This window comes from Haemaphysalis longicornis, unplaced genomic scaffold (assembly GCF_048455015.1).
Source record: "Haemaphysalis longicornis isolate Haplotype H1 unplaced genomic scaffold, Haemaphysalis longicornis Haplotype H1 scaffold_8, whole genome shotgun sequence".
Lineage (NCBI taxonomy): Eukaryota > Metazoa > Arthropoda > Arachnida > Ixodida > Ixodidae > Haemaphysalis > Haemaphysalis longicornis.
The window spans coordinates 132,643,272-132,660,852 of NW_027526445.1; the positions used below are offsets into that span (position 1 = coordinate 132,643,272).

The 17,581-nt window shown below is 49.7% G+C and overlaps 1 protein-coding gene across 2 annotated transcripts; it reads right to left on the bottom strand.

Annotated features, from left to right (window-relative positions):
• Positions 1–1,001: 1,001 nt before the first annotated feature.
• Positions 1,002–17,229, bottom strand: Inaf-d (trp-interacting inaF-D). 2 transcript variants are annotated; one of them, XM_077679775.1, is made up of 2 exons: positions 16,306–17,229; positions 1,002–1,455 (listed from the first exon to the last, which is right to left on the bottom strand). In XM_077679775.1, exon 1 carries the CDS (start codon positions 16,979–16,981, stop codon positions 16,313–16,315), a length of 669 nt encoding a protein of 222 aa, XP_077535901.1. In that variant the 5' UTR covers positions 16,982–17,229; the 3' UTR covers positions 1,002–1,455; positions 16,306–16,312. The 2 variants fall into 2 exon arrangements, with proteins under 2 accessions (XP_077535901.1, XP_077535900.1); XM_077679774.1 differs by having other exon boundaries at positions 16,301–17,225.
• Positions 17,230–17,581: the final 352 nt, after the last annotated feature.

Genomic DNA, 17,581 nt, shown 5'->3' on the forward strand with positions numbered 1-17,581 from the left:
ACAACATCTGCAGGCGGGTCAGCGGAGCATCGTCATCATATCCAGGAATCCTCGGCACGTTGGTCGCAATTTTCCTGGAGTTACATTCTTACCTCAACATAACCGCCTCCATTGCCTGGGCACCCCCCCCCCCCCCTCCCCCCCCACCATACGGGTATTGAGGGACATGAGTGGGCTCACAGCGAGGCGGGAGCTGCGGCTAGACAACGAAGCTCGCTGATAGCATTGCCCATCACCGATGCGAGCCCGCCCGATGTCACTGTGAGGAAAGCAATCGCACAACAGAGACGCCGACGGATACTCTGGCGTCGTCGTGACGATAGGGAAGACCGCAGCGAACAGCATGAGCGCCCTGTTCCTCCCATGCCGGACGGGTAACCGCGGGCCACACAGACATTGGTTCGCCGCCTTGCCACCAACACCGCATTCTCCCCCGCGCTTCGCCACAAATTCTACGGCAATGACCACACCGAAGGACTCTGTCTGCAGAGTCGCGTGCCTGCAACGGCCGCACATTCGTTCTGGCACTGTCGCTGTTACACCCTACTCCGTGGTCGCACGCTCCATACGCTCCCCAAGAGGGGGATAGCTCCTGTAGCCGAAAAGCAGGCAAATAAAGATGTTACACCCCCCCCTCCCCGAGGCCATTCGCCCGACGTCTTACTTCGACTGGGTGCTGCCTCTAACGCGGGATATCACCACGCTCACTTTGTTATGGACCTCTCTCGCCGCGTTTGTCTATGCCGACGAGGGTCCAAGGGGCGTGTTGGGTAACTACCGCAGACACTCCCACATTGCCACCCGCCCGCTCTGTCGACCCAACCACCTTCACAGGCCAACACTGATGCAGACAGCCAGAGTGCTCTCGTACAGGCCTGAAATAAAGCACGTATTTCTCCCTCCCTCCCTCCCTCCCTCCCTCCCTCTCTCCCCCCCCCCCCCTCTCTCTCTCTCTCTCTCTCTCTCTCTCTCTCTCTCTCTCTCTCTCTCTCTCTCTCTCTCTCTCTCTCTCTCTCTCTCTCTCTCTCTCTCTCTCTCTCTCTCAAATCTTCGCGTGAAGATTCTCCCACAGAACAAGCGAGCATTCCCGAAAGAACACACTTTTCAGTCGTTCTTTCCCCGTTTTCGCATAACGACTCCACGAAGCATCCGTTCGTACGCTGCTTATTGCTACACCCCAAAAACTCGAGAGCGTAAGTGACGTCATATATATCAGAAGCATTAGAAACTACTCTCTATCATGACGCGCAAGAAACTGCAATCTTCGCGGAGCTTAGCATCACGTGGTCTATGTATGCGCCGCTGTTAAGTGGACGACTCCTAGAGGTTTGGACCCAGGTTCTGGCATCCATGGGCTCGCAGTATACAGAGCGCTGTGGGTGATTTGGCTGGACGATAATGGACTCTTGTGGTTGGCAATGCTGGAATGTACTGGAAGGTGGCAGGCGGCTCCTCCTGAAAGAAAATAAAGAGGGCATTGTACACATTTTACTCGCTGTATACTATAAAATAATATCATCACTTATAAATATTCTTATAAAATAATATTCTCTCTATTTATTATTTCCTTTTTTTTCCCTCCCTCGTTTACCTTTAGTTCAACGTTCCGCTGTGCACAGGCGATAAACAGTGGTTAGTGGCCCTGACATGGTGCCTGCGGTATTTTTTCGAGGTAGTGTCTACCATCCCGGTAACCTTCAGAATTAAGGCGAGAAATTTCTCGCGGCAGTCGCCTCTGATTGGCTAACAGCACGTCACCCAGAGATTTTATGGGACAGATATTCCCCGGAAACTCGTTCGTACAGCCGCTCCTGTGGCGTTGTCGTATAGCACCTACTTTAAAACGAAAAGGATGAAGGTTCAGGATCGAGTCTGGAAGGGGGGGGGGGGGTAGCTTTCGGAATTTTTGGAGTTTTCGCTCATCGTGAATTTTGTTAATGCTTTTTTTTTATTCTGGTTATTACTGTTTAAGGCGATCGACGCACAGGAATTCTAGAATGGGTTGGATTCGGTTTAATATAGGTTGTATTGTGTGTCGTTGGGCTGGTTCGTTGCAGTTGGGCTGGATTTGGGCCGGTTACAGTACATTCTGTAGGGTAGGATACTTTGGGTAGAATAGGTTAGGCTACGTTAGGTTAGATCCGGTGAGGTTAGGTTGGTTAGGTTACGTTGGGAAGTAATATCTAGGCCAGCCAGCTTTTATGGAAACTGCTACGAGTATTTCCCTTAGGTAATTCTCACGGTTGCCGTGAGATTAAACGCAGCCTTTTTTTTTTTCTACCGTAACGCCATAAACAACATCAACTGTATCTCATTCGTCGTCGTCACCACCACCGTCACCGCCACACCAACGTATCACTTTGACTACCAAGTTCTCAAAAGTTCTTACAGCGAAGTTACCTTGCTTATGCAACATTCGATACAAAACCTTGCCTCGCGTTTAAGAGATAGTTCGTGGAAAGGAGAAAACCATCGGGAGTGACTCTGCGCCCTTATAAAGACGGGTAACTGCAAGAATCCCGGAACTTTACACAAATTAACTTCGCTTGTAACTTATTATTCTACATAAAGCGAGCCGCACACTCAATATTGCCGACGTAAGACGGTGGTACTCGGTTATTAAGATGAGCGTTCAATGTTGGCAAAAACTGAGCATACTTAAACAGAAAAAAGAAGCGCGCTGCCTTGATTTTCTTTTATTTGTTTTTTTTTTCATCGAAGTTTGTGCGAGAGAGTACAGTTGTGCTACTTCGCATCTTAAAAGAGCCATGAAGAGAAAATAAACCTCCGTTTAATTTGAAAAAACTACGATTCAGTATCTCACTCAGCTCCATTACAGCCACAAAAGATGTTTTTTTAACGACAAAAAAGCAACAAGTATTTAAAAACTTTCAAATTTTGCGCCACAGTGACGTGTTATGAGCAAGAATGACGTCATACGCGGGCCAACAATAAAACATAATTTTCAGTGCGTCAACTGCACGTTAGCATTCAAGTGATGCGGTCAAATGGAACTAGAGGCCCCATTACAGACGTCCAGTCATGTGCCGTCGCGACAGCTCAGTTAGGCGGCCGCCAATCGCACAAACAAGGTTCCGTGACGTCATAGAAAAGTTGCGGGAAATTGGATAGGGCGGCGCGACTGCTTCACACGTTTTCTTTAATATCTCCGTTATTTGTTCGAAGATTGCGATGCCATTGGTATCATTGTTATCGGGACTAAGCAGTTTCTAATAAACCCAACTTGTATTTTGTCTTCATGGCTCCTTTAACCGAACATGGCCAAACGAGTTGCAGCGAACCGCGGTGATTATGAAGCAAAACGACACTCCAACACCGGGAGACCGCAGAAACGCGGGGAAAGAATTGAACAGGTACGGGCGCGGTTAAAGAGACTGTAAGTGACAACAGTCGCCCTTGTGCGGGTTTCTGTTAAAACGTGCGTCGGAGCACGCCAGGAATGCCTTTTACAGCAAAGCTGTTTGTGGCTAGTTCCATGCCTTTTGTTCTCCGTGTGCAAATACGCCTTGCGTCAAAGCCAACTTAATCACTAGTGTTCATAAGCAAACAGCTGTATCTCGTTTCATGAAAACTTTCCCCGATAAAATTACACAGTTGACCTATGAAACGACTCTGTCATTACTCCCAATTTCATTCACTTTACACAATTAGCCAGTTCACCGTGGAGTTGTGAACGTAACACGACTCCTGTCTGCCGCCATTACATGAGCTTTTACAGAAGGAAAACGCGTTTGTCCCCTAGAATAAAGCTGCAATCCTTCCAAGTCACCACCAATACCAAATGATGACAAAAAACAAATTGGCCGCGTATCTGCTCCTTCCGTTGCAAATGTCGACGAAAGACGATAGTCGACTGTTCCTCTCCCGTTTCGTTCCTCCCGAGATAACACGCTAGAGGTTTGCTCAAGTCAATTTAAATTTACCGCGTTCCGCTGCTCCAGACCGGGTGCCTCGATGTCAGCGCTGCCGTACGGCGGAGACTCGTGTGAATCGAGGCACCCTACTACAACGTTAATAGAACCACGTTGCCCTACTCCACGAGCGTTCCAAGCGGATCGTGGGACGTATCTAGTGGAACCTTTCGTTGCTGTTGCCGTTTGGTTTTTTAAAATGCCTTCATGTATAGCGCTGGCAACAGCAGGCGACGGTTTTCTGCAGTTGATGTAGTATTTTATTTTCTATCGTAAAAACCAAGCATCTGTGGATTTGTAAATAAAGGAACACTGCGAATATCGCTTATGTATTGATTTTCTGCCTTATATTTGCGTAATGACTTGTTCTTCTTCAACAATGTTGACGAGTATGAACAATAAACTGGACTTAGACGTTTAGATTTGGCTGTGAGTATATAAGACTATTGCGCAGCATCTGGTTTACTTTGGCCGGGTGGCTGAGTGGAGTCAGACAGACAGACCAAAATTTCTGCGTTTAAGTAGCCCAAGAAACACAATCGTCTTTAAAAATGCGTGTGAATTCTATAACCGTCTGTCTGGTGTGTAATTCATACAGCGACGCTGGTAATCCAGTTTCACAGAGTGGAATGGCTGCTAATTTGTGGAGTTGCCTTCAACCACAGTTTTGTTTTGTAAGCAGTGGGATATCCTGTTACTGAGCCCTAGCAACCTGCGGATATCAATGTTTTTTTTTTCGAAATTTCAGCGGCCATGTTCATTTCGAGCGGGGAGGGCTGCCAAAAAAATGTGCAAAAACTCTGAGAATTGTCTACTAAGTAGCAAGCACCTTCACGGCGCTTCTCCATTTTATTAACATTAAGCTTCCTCGGTAGCAATGCAGGAATACGTCTCAGCGCATACGACCCTTCAAAGTGATCGTATAACCTGCTGCGGAACGCAGTCCGGTTAATATTTTGGGGATCTTACGTCCGATCGCTGCTTCTGCTTTTCCCAGACGCACCAGCTCTTTTCCCTTTTTTCTTTTTTCTATATTCCCCCCCTTTTTTTTTTGTTCCAACGTAGACGCGGCGACTGCGACGTCCCCAATTTTTTTTTACTGCCACCAATAATATAAAAATTAAAGCCGTTCCACTCAATGTGAAAGCTGCCGGAAGTGCAGAGCAGTGATTTGCCATAATGGGCTGCAGTGCCGTAATCCGCTCACTGCTGCCACCCAATGCATTTCAAATTTCCCGCCTTCGCAGTGCTCGCGCGCCCCTTGTCTGAAACTGCGCCAGCGGGAGTCTGTTCTTTTTGTGCTTGCTTTAATTTCGTATGCTGGAGCTGTTTTGCGTCATTTCGAACGCGTAATTTTTTTTTTTTTTTTTTCTTGCGCGGCCGCTTTTTTCGCTTACCGAGCGTTCCTAACTAAATGAACGCGGGGGCTGGCGGTTATACTGACAGATTTTGCCTGAAATGTACCTGCAGTTTTATTTGTGCTAAACAACGGGGAGATGTATGAAAAGCGCCAGCGGTTCACAAGGTTCGAACGGTTATGACTATTTAAACCGCGTGGTTTTTCGAAGCCTCAGCGTGATTCTCCGACCCCAGTACAGAAGGCTCAACTTGGGTCCATTATCTCGCTGTGCCGCCTGGGGCGACAAGGCGAGCCCATAAAGTGCTCTGTTCTAAATATGTTTATTACATTGTTATCACATCTACCAATCATTCTTATTTTTTATACTCAGAAGCCCCAAAGCAAGCTTCTCTACACACACTGCCGTGATGCGGGAAAGTAAGCTTTGACGGCGGTTTGACAGGAACGGTCGTCTTTTATAATCTTGCGTTAGCAATAGATGGAACATGTCGGCAAAATTTTGCGCCGTCGATCCGTGGACAAAGAGAGACGGAAGAAAGGAGAACGGCAGGGCAAAGGCGGAATAGGTGACGTCATGCCGAACTGGCAGCGGTGTCGTCGCCTTTGCGCATCCGCCGGCCATGTTCGCTCGGGATGCGGCGGCTCTTCGCCGGCTGACGCTTCTGCCTCCGGTGCCCCAGCGTGTGAAGATAGTGCAGGGAGTGTGAAGATAGTGCAGGGCTGAGCAGGTGGCAAAAGCGGATGCAATGAGAACGACGGCGACGAAACGCCCATACTGGTGGACAGTAAAAAAAAAAAAAAAATCACGCATCTCCACGAAGTGAATCATGACGAGTGGGCGAAGCACCGGGGATCGTTCTCACCGGAAATCACCCGTGGCGTTGCCCACTCGCGCATGTAAATGAGTTACAACGCGTTTGTACAGTATATGCAATTCATCCGATACCATTCAATTTAGTCTAATACAGTGCACCTCGCGCATGCGCAACAACACGGACGCCAAGGGACTAGCGCAGACAAAGCGAGGTACTAAGGTTCTTCGCCCCTAAAAAGCGACGGGCAGCGAATGCCGCTACTAAAACGAGCAGACGTTAGCATTAGGACGGTTAGAACATCACAGGATCTAGTTTGCACGATTGTCGGTTGCCGACCAAATCCGACGCAAGGAAACATGCTAAACAAGCGATACAGGTTAGAGATAGTACAAGACTATGCAGTATACCTCTGTGCAGTATACACCTGCGATGCAGCATACCTCTAACCAGCCAAGAAAATTTTCGTGCACGCGTCAGCAGGAAACATCCCAGGCTACTACTGGCTACACCCAGGCCACACATTCAAACTGCTGGCACCACCGCGGATCGAACCTGGGCTCGAAGAGAAGCGGAGCGAGAGCCCGTCTTTTTGCCAACTAAGCTACGCCCAGACGTGGAGACGGGGAGACAGACGGTGGTTTGGATTCAGCGTCTGGGGAGGGGGTGGGCGCTTTCTGGAGGCGAAACATGAAACAAGAGTGAGAGGGATGCACTGAGAGATGACGTCATAGCCGCGCGTGCCGACCTCCTTCTCAACCTTCGAAAAAAATTAGCAGTGGCTTAGCTTGGCTATGCCAGGTTATACGTAGCGTGAGCTAAGGTTCAGCTGGTTATTCTTAGCTTTCCTGGTTGTCTAGGATTCGCTTGATTATCAGACGACTGCTTCAATGACACACACACGGTATACGCGTTATGTGACACATGTATATTTGTCAAGCGGCTTCGGCGCAGCCTCACCAATCGCCCCAGAGCTTAGCTGCTTCCACACCCGGCCACCCCTCGCATGATCATAAAGTGGACCGGGCCGCCACGTGCGGAACGGAGGTCGGCGAAGACGCTGGGCGCGTGGGGTGTGTGAGAGACGCCGGGCAGCGAGCAACGTTCTGTGCGCCGTGTGACGTCACTGCTCCTCGCGCATGCGCGGCACGGCTCTCCAGGAGCCACGCGAAACTGCTCAACCTCGGCCAGTGTAGCTCACGCTACAAAAACCAGCGGCAAACACAGGACACAGAAGAAAATGACGGGACAAGCTGGCACTGATAACTGAACGAACAAGGCGCTTTCACTCTTGTTTCACTCTTTGTAGATCCACGAGTGTAAATTCAAGTGACGCCGCACGGGTAATCGTTGTGGGTGTCGTTTACAGTCGCAGTTCAACCACCTTCACAGCGTGGATTGGAGGCAATTAAAAAAAAAAAGATTCTAATTTTGGAGTCTTATGGGTGAGGGAGCAGGACGAGCGAGTGGCTGCACTGGCGGCCGTGCAGTCCTTGCTCAGCCCTCGCACCCTCGGGGCTTCTTCTTGCCTGCATGTCACTTTCGTGGGTCTACACCATGCTCCGCACGGCCGACAAGTTACATGGTGATCGCGTGAAAAAGACACCGGGTCTGTCGTCTTCCACACGTGCGTGCTCGTGGCGTGGGCCAGAGCGAAGGACACCCTGGCATGATTCATCTTTTCGTGAGCGAGAGAGAGAGAGAACTATAATTTCAGTCTGCGAAAGCGGATGACAGGGAAGCTGTGTGAAATACACATCGCAAGCGTGGTTAGGGAATAGTGCACGTATTAACGTCTCTCATTTGTAATGGTAATGCATGTGGCTTTGTGATTACTAAGCGAAATGGTGATGGGCTAGAGGTTTTTTTCTAGAAGACAAACGTACGGCTGTCTGTTTCTCTCCCGTAGAAGTCCACGTATTGACAGCTGACGGGAACTCGACAATATTCAAAACTTCACTCTGAACTAACTGTCACAAGTAAATGAAACTTGTCCTAATAACAAAGTCTTAGCGGCCAACGGTCGTGTAAAGTTAAACATGAGGGGACGCACACCACGGCGTTCGTTTTCTAACGCATTGTGCTATACAGCGCTACGCGTATATCAATGACACGTGGATCTTCGTGAGTATAAAAGGGATACTGAAGTGATTTGTAAACAATGTTTCGACTTTCTGGCTGCGTTTATCTGAACTTATTCAGTAAAAAAAAACTATTAGAACGTGTTGTCCTCGTCTCTGCAACCTCCCTTCGGAATTTAAATGACGTTTCTTGTGACGCTTGTCCCCTGCTTCGAGCGACGTGAGGCCCTTCGACGCCGCACAACCCATCCTGGCGCGGGAGGTGGAGACGATGCCACCCCGGACCCCAGAGTCATCAGCGGCCAAGCTCCACGGGTCCTGCCTGGGACGCCCGCTCCATACTCCTTCGCATGCGGCTCGATTGCTGCAACGTGGCAGCCCGCTTGCACAGACAAGACCGCCGGTCGTCGCCCACATGTGCTGACTTCCCAGAGCCCGAGACCCTGGAGCACGTGCTCTGCTCCTGCCGCCAGCACGATGCCCCGCGAACAAAGCTTCGGGCCGCACTCCAGCGTCTCGGGCTGCCCAGCCACACCCTTGTGAACCTGCTTTTCCCGACGGGCCCCGACTCCTTCCGGCGGGAAGCATTCCGACTTGTCCTGGCCTTCCTCGAGGACACCAACCTCATACAACGGCTAGCCCAATGTTTGCCGGCCATCCTTACGCACTCCTTATCTCTTTCTTTCTTTCTATCTCTTCCTCTTTCTCTATCCCCATTTGTTCTCACCTATCCCCTTTCATTCCCCCTCTCCCCTTCCCCCGGAATGGGTTGTATGCTGGTGAACTCCAAATGAGTTCAAAATATCCCCAGTCCACTTCTTTTCCATTTTCTATATCAATAAAGCACTCACTCACTAACTCTCGCGGATTAGCTTGACTACGCCGCCGGCGCAGCTCACCGAACCGCCGACGGATACTGGCGGTATACTAGTACCTGTTAGTACTAGTACATGCTAGTACCTGCTATATATAGACCGGCGGGTCGTCGGGAGGCGATCGTGAAGTGAAAGCTGAGTCCCGACAAGATTTGCGCGTTGAAAGATTCGACTCCATTCTGCTAGTTCGCAGGACGTACTATAGCTTAATAACGTCCGTGAAGGAAAATAACTTTACAGTATAGTGCATATGAGATTCGTATATTTGGCGTTACGACGATTCGCTAAGGCTTCGCTTCAGCGAAGTTGTAAGTTGCATAAGTGTGCTGCTGGACCGCCTGTAGAAAATCTAAGATCAGCTAAGGGCAGGGTGAGAATTGCCGGAGTCAGTATACGTAATAAGGAATCAAAATCAACCGAAGCGTTTATTGTAAAGCGTAAAACCAATGTACGAGAAGCCCTTCTTACACTTTTTGTGCAGGGCGATCTAGCCGGCTGGTCAGCAGCGCGACCACAGATTTGAGATCGCTTTTCTTGCCTGAAGGAACGCAGTCGCTGGTTATCAGATATTTGAGGGACCAAGGGGAAAGGTTGCTGCACAAGCGTTATTCAAGAAATGATTAGCAACTCGGAGTGCTGTAATCCATTAAGTAAACAGCAATATAGGCCTCAGCGCAGTACATATGTGTTTATTCGGGGGAAACAGCGTGTTCGCTAGTAGCACCTGATTGATTGATTGTGGGGTTTAACGCGCCGTAGGCTATGTAGGCTACGCTTGAATGTGGCTGTACAACACCCAGCAGGCATCCTCACCTCTTTGTTCCACATGTGACTCACGAGAAGACATTCATCATGTTTATGCGTGTGTCCAAAGTACACTGTGCACAGACAGAAACTCATATTATCTTTGTGCAGGCAGCTTGGTGCGGGACTTGAGCTGAGGGCTGTTTTGGGTCCTTGGTCGGGTCCCAGTCAGGCTACACGAGCAATTGATTTGATTGATTGTAGGGTTTAACGCGCCAATGCAATGCAGGCGATGAGGCGCGCCGTAGTGGAGGGCTCCGGATTAATTTTGACCACCTGGGGATATTTAACGTGCGCCGAAATCTCGTACACACGGGCGTTTTTGCTTTTCGCCTCCATCAGAAAAGCGGCCGCCGCGGCCGGGAATCGAACCCGCGACCTTGTGCTCAGCAGCGCAACGCCTTAGCCACTGAACCACCGCAGCGGGTCGCTAGTAGCACCTCACCACGCCGTTTCGAATCCCGGGCGAATAAGCGAAGCGCGATTGACTTCTGTAGCGATACAATTTGTGGCGTTAATTGAAGTTGTCACCCTCTGTGGCATTACTCCGCGGTGGAACGAGAACGAGAGTATCGCCGCTTTCGTCCGGTCGCGCTTGGAAACCTCAATCGCGCTTGGGGAGCCAGGATTGAGTTCGATCGCGATTGAAAGTGGCGCGTAGCAGCGCCCGATCCGGATTGAGCTCGGTCCGGATCGACTCAATCGCGATTGAAAGTGTCCGTGTGACAGGGGTACTTATTTTTCCCGAATTGACCGACTGTCGACCTGGTGTCAACACGCTTTTCACGACCCACTGGGTACTGCGGAGATGAGAGAGGTGAGCTCCGAGGGTGCGGGAGAAGTGCCTCCCAGTTGAGCATTATTTCCGATTGCGCGGAGGCCTTTGAGCCACAGCGTACGCCTCGGCTCGGCCTTCGTCACTGCATGGAACGACTCTTGCTCACTAGAAACGGTGCTAGGAGGTTTATTCGGCCCATTTCTGTAGTCAACAACATGTGAATAGCGGGTCATGGCGATGCCTGAAGTATCGCTAATGCGCGATAACAGATAACGGCGCGAGCCATGGACGTGTTGCACGGAACCAAAACCAAAACTGGTTTGAACAACTCTCCAAAAATAAACCACAATAACTAAATCCCGACTCGTACGCTTGTTGCCTATAGCAGTGAAGTTTTCCTGCAAAAAAATGGCATTGACACAAACGCAAGAGCGTATGCGTGAACTTTAGAATCCGAAGTTGGACATCGTCCAATCACATCGCAAGCCGAGTTCGCGTCACTTCGCAGATATCGCATGGTATATATATTTTCTTCTTTCAGGCTTCACAAATTAAATACTGCTTTAGCGACAGGATAAAGTCAGTCTATGCAAAGCAAACACAAGCAGAAGTATGACAAATTACCTTCGGCGTCTCTTAAAGCGAAACTTATTACATCCTGGTAGCGTTTCTCTGACCTTCAAGCAAGCGCCACGAGCAGTTTCGTGCCGACGGAGGTGTCGCCAACCACGCTACGGCCCGCGACCGAATATGCGGCGCCGACGGCTTTCGCAGTGAAAGCGTCTAATCGCTCGTTCGCTCTAAAGGGAGGGGTGCGGAGAGGGGTATAGGGGAAAGGGTCAGGAAAAGCTCAGTCACGGTCAAGCCAGCGCTTCGTGCTCTTCCGCAGTGAAAGCGTCTAATCGCTAGTCGTACTGAGGGGATAGGTGCGGAGAAAGGGAAAAGTAAGGGTGCGCGCTGCCAGAAAAGGATACTAGAAGCTAAAAAATTAATCGGCGCTAAAACAGGGACGAAGAAGAAACACGTAACACACAACACGGTGCCGAACTTCCAACTAGAATTTATTGAAAAGATGCTGCTTATATACCCAAAACTAAAATACTGAGAGCACTGTGACGACAAATTCATCACATTTCTAAAAACGCTACTTCTCTATCTGCCAGTGATATGGACGGAGTACTAACGCACTTAGCCCCTGCCTGTCTTATAAAAAGAGCTTCCGTAATTTCGCGCTCAAGCTTACAGCGAAATTATGGAAGCTCAAGCTTGAGCGCGAAATTATGGAAGCTCTTTTTATCAGACAGGCAGGGGCTAACTGCGTTAGTACTCCGTCCATATCACTGACAGATAGAGAAGTAGCGTTTTTAGAAATGTGATGAATTTGTCGTCACAGTGCTCTCAGTATTTTAGTTTTGGGTATATAAGCAGCATCTTTTCAATAAATTCTAGTTGGAAGTTCGGCACCGTGTTGTGTGTTACGTGTTTCTTCTTCGTCCCTGTTTTAGCGCCGATTAATTTTTCAGCAGTATGTACCAACTCGCCCACATCAAACTTTTGATACAAGAAGACGCTGGCTGAATCCCATTTCACTGCGCATGCGCGCCTTTAGACAGTACTGAGCCAGGCTGTGCACGTGCACGTTCACTGCGCGCTCTAGCCCAGAAACCGAGCTCGACAAACTTCGCCCAACCACGTTCAACCACGGCAAAATTTTTGGCTATACGGTGTGCCGGGTCCGAGACGCAAAACTCTTTTTCAGGAAAGATCGCCGTCCAAGCTGGAAAGAAATAAAATTTGCGCGTACCACTCGCCTAAATTCTGTGTGCTATAAAGCTTCGCTGGTCATCCACCTCCACAGAGTGGAATGGCTCCTCATTTTTGTTCGCAGACATGAAAACAGCACGGAACGCTAGCCATTTAAGCTTCGCCTTGGTGTTGGGAAAGTCTTCATAAAGAATTAGGATTTGCACCCTTTCTCCTGCTAAGTTGGCTTTGCAGCAAGGCGCTTTTGTTAAGGGATAACTGTCGATGCAGGAAAAAAAATGCACAGAACCATAAACAGCTTCGCTAGAACAGGGCGTCCGACACGGGGACACTATCCCTCGAAATTATTTACAGCGTGTCTTGAAGATTAACGTCAACAAATCGGCAAAGGAAGCCTTGGTTGGTATTTCATTAAGAAGATAATTACGTCCAGAGTCATATTCGGTAGCGCTCCATTTCCTGCCCAACATGTCTGCGGAAGGGATATTAAAAAAGCTTAACTGGGAGAAACTAGGGAGCAGTCAGATTATTTTAGCCACTTGAGATTTGCGGGAGACATCGCCTTGTTCAGAGCACCGGAGATCGGCAAAGAATACTTCAGCAACTGTACTCGGAAAGCTTAGCCGTAGGTTAAACATAAATTGGAAGGCATTGAAAGTGGTGTTATGTAGAAGGAAGGAAGGAATAGTACAAAAACGGCGGGGAGGTTAACCAGGATACTGTCCGGTTGGCTACCCTACTCAGGGGGGAGGGGATACGGGAGATGAAAGGTGTTATATAGACGTGCAGGAATCTTCCAGTTCAGCCTATAGGGTAACGCAATACTAGAACAGGTGCATGAATATAACTATCCTGGGGCACACTTGTGAGTTGCGTCCGTCTTAAAAATGTCCATTTCGCCTCCATTTCAAACGTGACGTAGTTGTACTTGCGAAACATCTGACCAATGACATGCACACAAACCGACGCCCCGCCCTCCTTGCGCTGCGTCACATCTGGGCTTTCTGGTTTCAGCCAATCAGGGCTCCCCACCCCCAAAAGAAAAAAAAAAAACAATCAGGGCTCGCTCGAAAAAAAGCACTCAGGGTTCGCTCGAAAATGACACTTCGAAACCGACGTGAAATGGGAAAAACTGAGAATTCCACCACTGGAAAAGTTGTCCGTGATGAACCATATCACCACACAGAATCCAGACGTATAATTACTATGGGCTGGGGTGCATTCAGAAAGCACTGAGTGTGCATACCTCTGTCACTAAAAAAAGGGTATGCAGCCAGAGCATACTCCCGCAATCTTTATGGGGCAAAAACTTGAAGACTTGATTCGCAGAGCGCAGGATAGGGCTAGAGCAAGGGAAACTCTATATGGGAGAGGCCGTCCTGCAATGGACATAAAATAGGCTGCTGCTGCTGCTGGTGGTGATGATGATGATGATTAATAGAATTGTCACAGGTACAATATACTTCTACAGAAACCCTCTGTGACTTGCGATATCACCGGCCAGGCTTTGCGCCGCCATAGTCGTTACAGAGCGGGACGCCTCAAACTATACCAGTTAACTGCCGCAGGCGTAGCGATACCGCATGTCACCCATCACAGGTTTTTGGGTGTTACCTTCGACCGCCATCTGACATGGACGCCGCACATCCGAAGCCTAAAAGAGAAGTTGACGTCATTCGCGCACATATTCGGCATGCTTTCCAACAGCACTGATGGATGTAGCGTCAGCTCTCTTTTACGGCTATACGACGCCCTCTGCGAAGGCTTACTTCGCTATAGCCTCCCAGCCCTGACTTCTCTCTCCAAAGGGAATTCCAAAATACTAGAGGGGTTGCAGGCCCGAATACTGAGGATATGTCTTGGTGTCCCGAAGACCACCTCCACAATGGGAGCCATGACAGAGAGCAGACGGCTTCCAACCACTGCTTTGCAGGCAATGGAACAACTTTGCACGCGCCTGCGCGAAGTTGTCTCTGCGAAGGAAAGTTTGACATCCACCTGAACGCAGCCGTACGGCTGCTTCCTCAGAAAATTTCGTCAGAAAAATTCGTCCTGGTCCAGGATTCTAACCCGGGACCACCGGTTAACCGGAGCAGTCGCTCTACCAACTGAGCTAACCAGAAGGCTAGTCGTTTGTAGCGCGAGAGCGAATTGATCAACAACTCGAAGTGAAGGACAGGTGTAATCGACCAGATTTAAGGAAAATCCCCAAGGTGGAGTAACATTCTGCGAAGGAAAGTTTGACATCAACGGCTGCACTCAGGTGGATGTCAAACTTTCCTTCGCAGTATCTTACTCCGCCTTGGGGATTTCCCCTAAATCCGGTCGAAGTTGTCTCTGCAGTCAAGCTCTGCCGATACCATTCACGAAGAAGCATGCGGCAATACTCGCCTCATCAACCGCATGGTAAGCGCAGATGTCATGAGAGGCAGCAATGCGCACTTCTTCACGCGATTGATCCCAAGTGCACCTTCAGAATGCCACCTGGACTTAGCAAGCGCGAGTAAGCCATTCTGCATATATAGGCTACGCTTGAATGTGGCCTACATGGGACATTACCTGTACAACACCCAGCAGGCATCCTCACCTTTGTTCCACATGTGACTCACGAGAAGACATTCATCATGTTTTTGCGTGTGTCCAAAGTACACTGTGCACAGACAGAAACTCATATTATCTTTGTGCAGGCAGCTTGGCCCTTTCTTCTTCTTCTTCTTCTTCCTTGCTGTGTGTGTATGTGTGTGTGTGGGGGGGGGGGGCAGTGCGGGACTTGAGTTGAGGGCGGTTTTGGGTCCTTGGTCGGGTCCCAGTCAGGCTACACGAGCAATTGATTTGATTGATTGAACGCGCCGACGCAACGCAGGCGATGAGGCACGCCGTAGTGGAGGGCTCCGGATTAATTTTGACCACCTGGGGATCTTTAGCGTGCGCCGAAATCTCGTGCACACGGGCGTTTTTGCTTTTCGCCTCCATCAGAAAAGCGGCCGCCGCGGCCGGGAATCGAACCCGCGACCTCGTGCTCAGCAGCGCAACGCCTTAGCCACTGAGCCACCGCGACGGGTAATTAACACGAGCAATTAAGGCTCTCGTGGAGTTTCTTCGGAGCACAGAACTGGGCAGAGTTGTGTGATTGAAAATTTTGGGCGCATGAAATGACATCTTTTCGTTTTGATACTCTTTTTTCTCTTTTTTTTTCTTTTTGGTTTTCTTCTCCCATCCAGTGAAGCAAGCCAGCCCGACGGCTCGGCTAACATCGCTGGTCTTCATTAAAGTTATTCTCTCTCTGTGTGACTTTTTACGCACCTCAACCTGACTCCTGAACTTTGACGTAAGAACGAATGGGTTGTAAGTGCATTATTACCATGCTTAGTTCTGTAGTGATGTAGCACCGCGGCGAAACAAAAACAAATTTAGCCCTTAGTGGGGTATATATATGTCAACGTCACGCAAAAAAAAAGAACAACGGAAAAGCCTGTTTACCATGGAAGCTCGCCAAGGCGAGGTTAGTTTATACGGTGAAAGATATCTTTCACTGCGAACTTGTTTATTTCGTTATCATTTTTGCTAGACTTGCGATACCGCATTACATGTATAGTTTATTCACACGCTTATTGAAAACGTATTGTAATCGATAAGATTGTAACCGCTTTGCGAAACGCTTATACGTGTTTTTAGCTCACAGCAGATCATCCAGACGAATCGGACGAAACACATGTTAGCAATCTACTCATGATCGTTAAACTATACCTGTCGTGTGCATTTCAAACAACGACCACCACGTCTCCAATACGTTGAGAATGAAGACTACGCAGGGTTTAGAAACCGTTCAGTGCCTGTAATTTGACCGTGCATGCTAGGATACGAAGCTGCGTAAAGTTTGGTTTCGAAAATTACCTCACTCTTCTCTCATCTTTCGACGGCAGCAGTGGTTTTGCCGCTCTCCGAGACGTCTGCGGCCGCGAGCGTCGTTGCACTTTCACCGCCTTCGAGCCATGTACCGGTCTCGTTCTCAACAACCGACAGTTCCGTCTGAGAGATCTTCGTAAAAGGCGCATCAGCAGCGCCGTATTCCTCTGTAGCATCTGCTTCAGTCGCAGAGGGTTCGGTGGTATCCACAGTCGCAGGCCGCGGCAGTTCAGTCTTCTGCGACGCAGACGCCGCCGCAAGCTCCGAGCAGTCGGTCTCGTTGGTAGTAACAGCCGACGATGAAGCGAATGCCGTGGTGCGACCCGCCACCCGGTCGATTACTACGACGGGCTCGGGCTCGGAGTGCATGTTGGGATCCCAGAGGAAGACGTAGTACAGGGACAGCACAATCGCCGCGAGAGAGACAGACAAAACGTACGCCATGACCGTCATCAGGCGCACGATCTTCTTGTGGCGCTTCGTCTCGTATATCTTGGCCTTGGCGGTGTCGAACGGCAGGCCGCTCTGCACGGTGTCTGGACCTCCGCCATTGTGGCTGTCTTTGTTGTTATTATTGTTGCCACCGACAGCAGCTCCCAGAGTTGTCGCCATCCTGGTAGGCGCCGCTGGCTGCGTAGTCAATGTGCCGCACTCGTTGGCCATTTTCATGGCGGGGAGTGACTGCAGACGACAGTATGCAGACGACACTGACGGCGGATTCAGCAGTAGCAGACGACCCGGTTATCGGCAGGCATGCGTCGGCAGGCGATGTCAACAGCGCTGCTTGTAAGCTGCGGTGCGGCTCCGTTCGTTAAACCATCTCACAGCGAGATCGTCTCAGACTAGAGGGAGCGCAGGGTTACGATGCGATGGAGGGTGTACGTTTTTCGGAGAGAGGTAGGATGCGGAGGAGCGGAGCAGCAAGAGCATCGGATAATTTCCGGATCGATAGAAGACGAACGGGGTAAGTGGCGGTCCCTGGCGGCGGACGTGAGAACTCTGAAGGCGGCAGAACGCAATGCGAGGGCCCGGCCTCGCATCAGAGCGCTGACCCGGTTTCGCCCAAGGAGGTTAAAAAAATTGGTTTCGACGCACTAAGCCCAGATTTCAGAGCGCTTGGAGCCAGACTACGCGCCTCAGGCCCTTAGCTTTCCCTTCTCCTTTTCGGCGTCAGTTTCCCCTACTTTTCCCCGCATCCTCCGTATGACACATACGTTTGCAGTAATTTTGAGACGGCAATAAACCCAGCGCAGTACGTATTAATTGTTA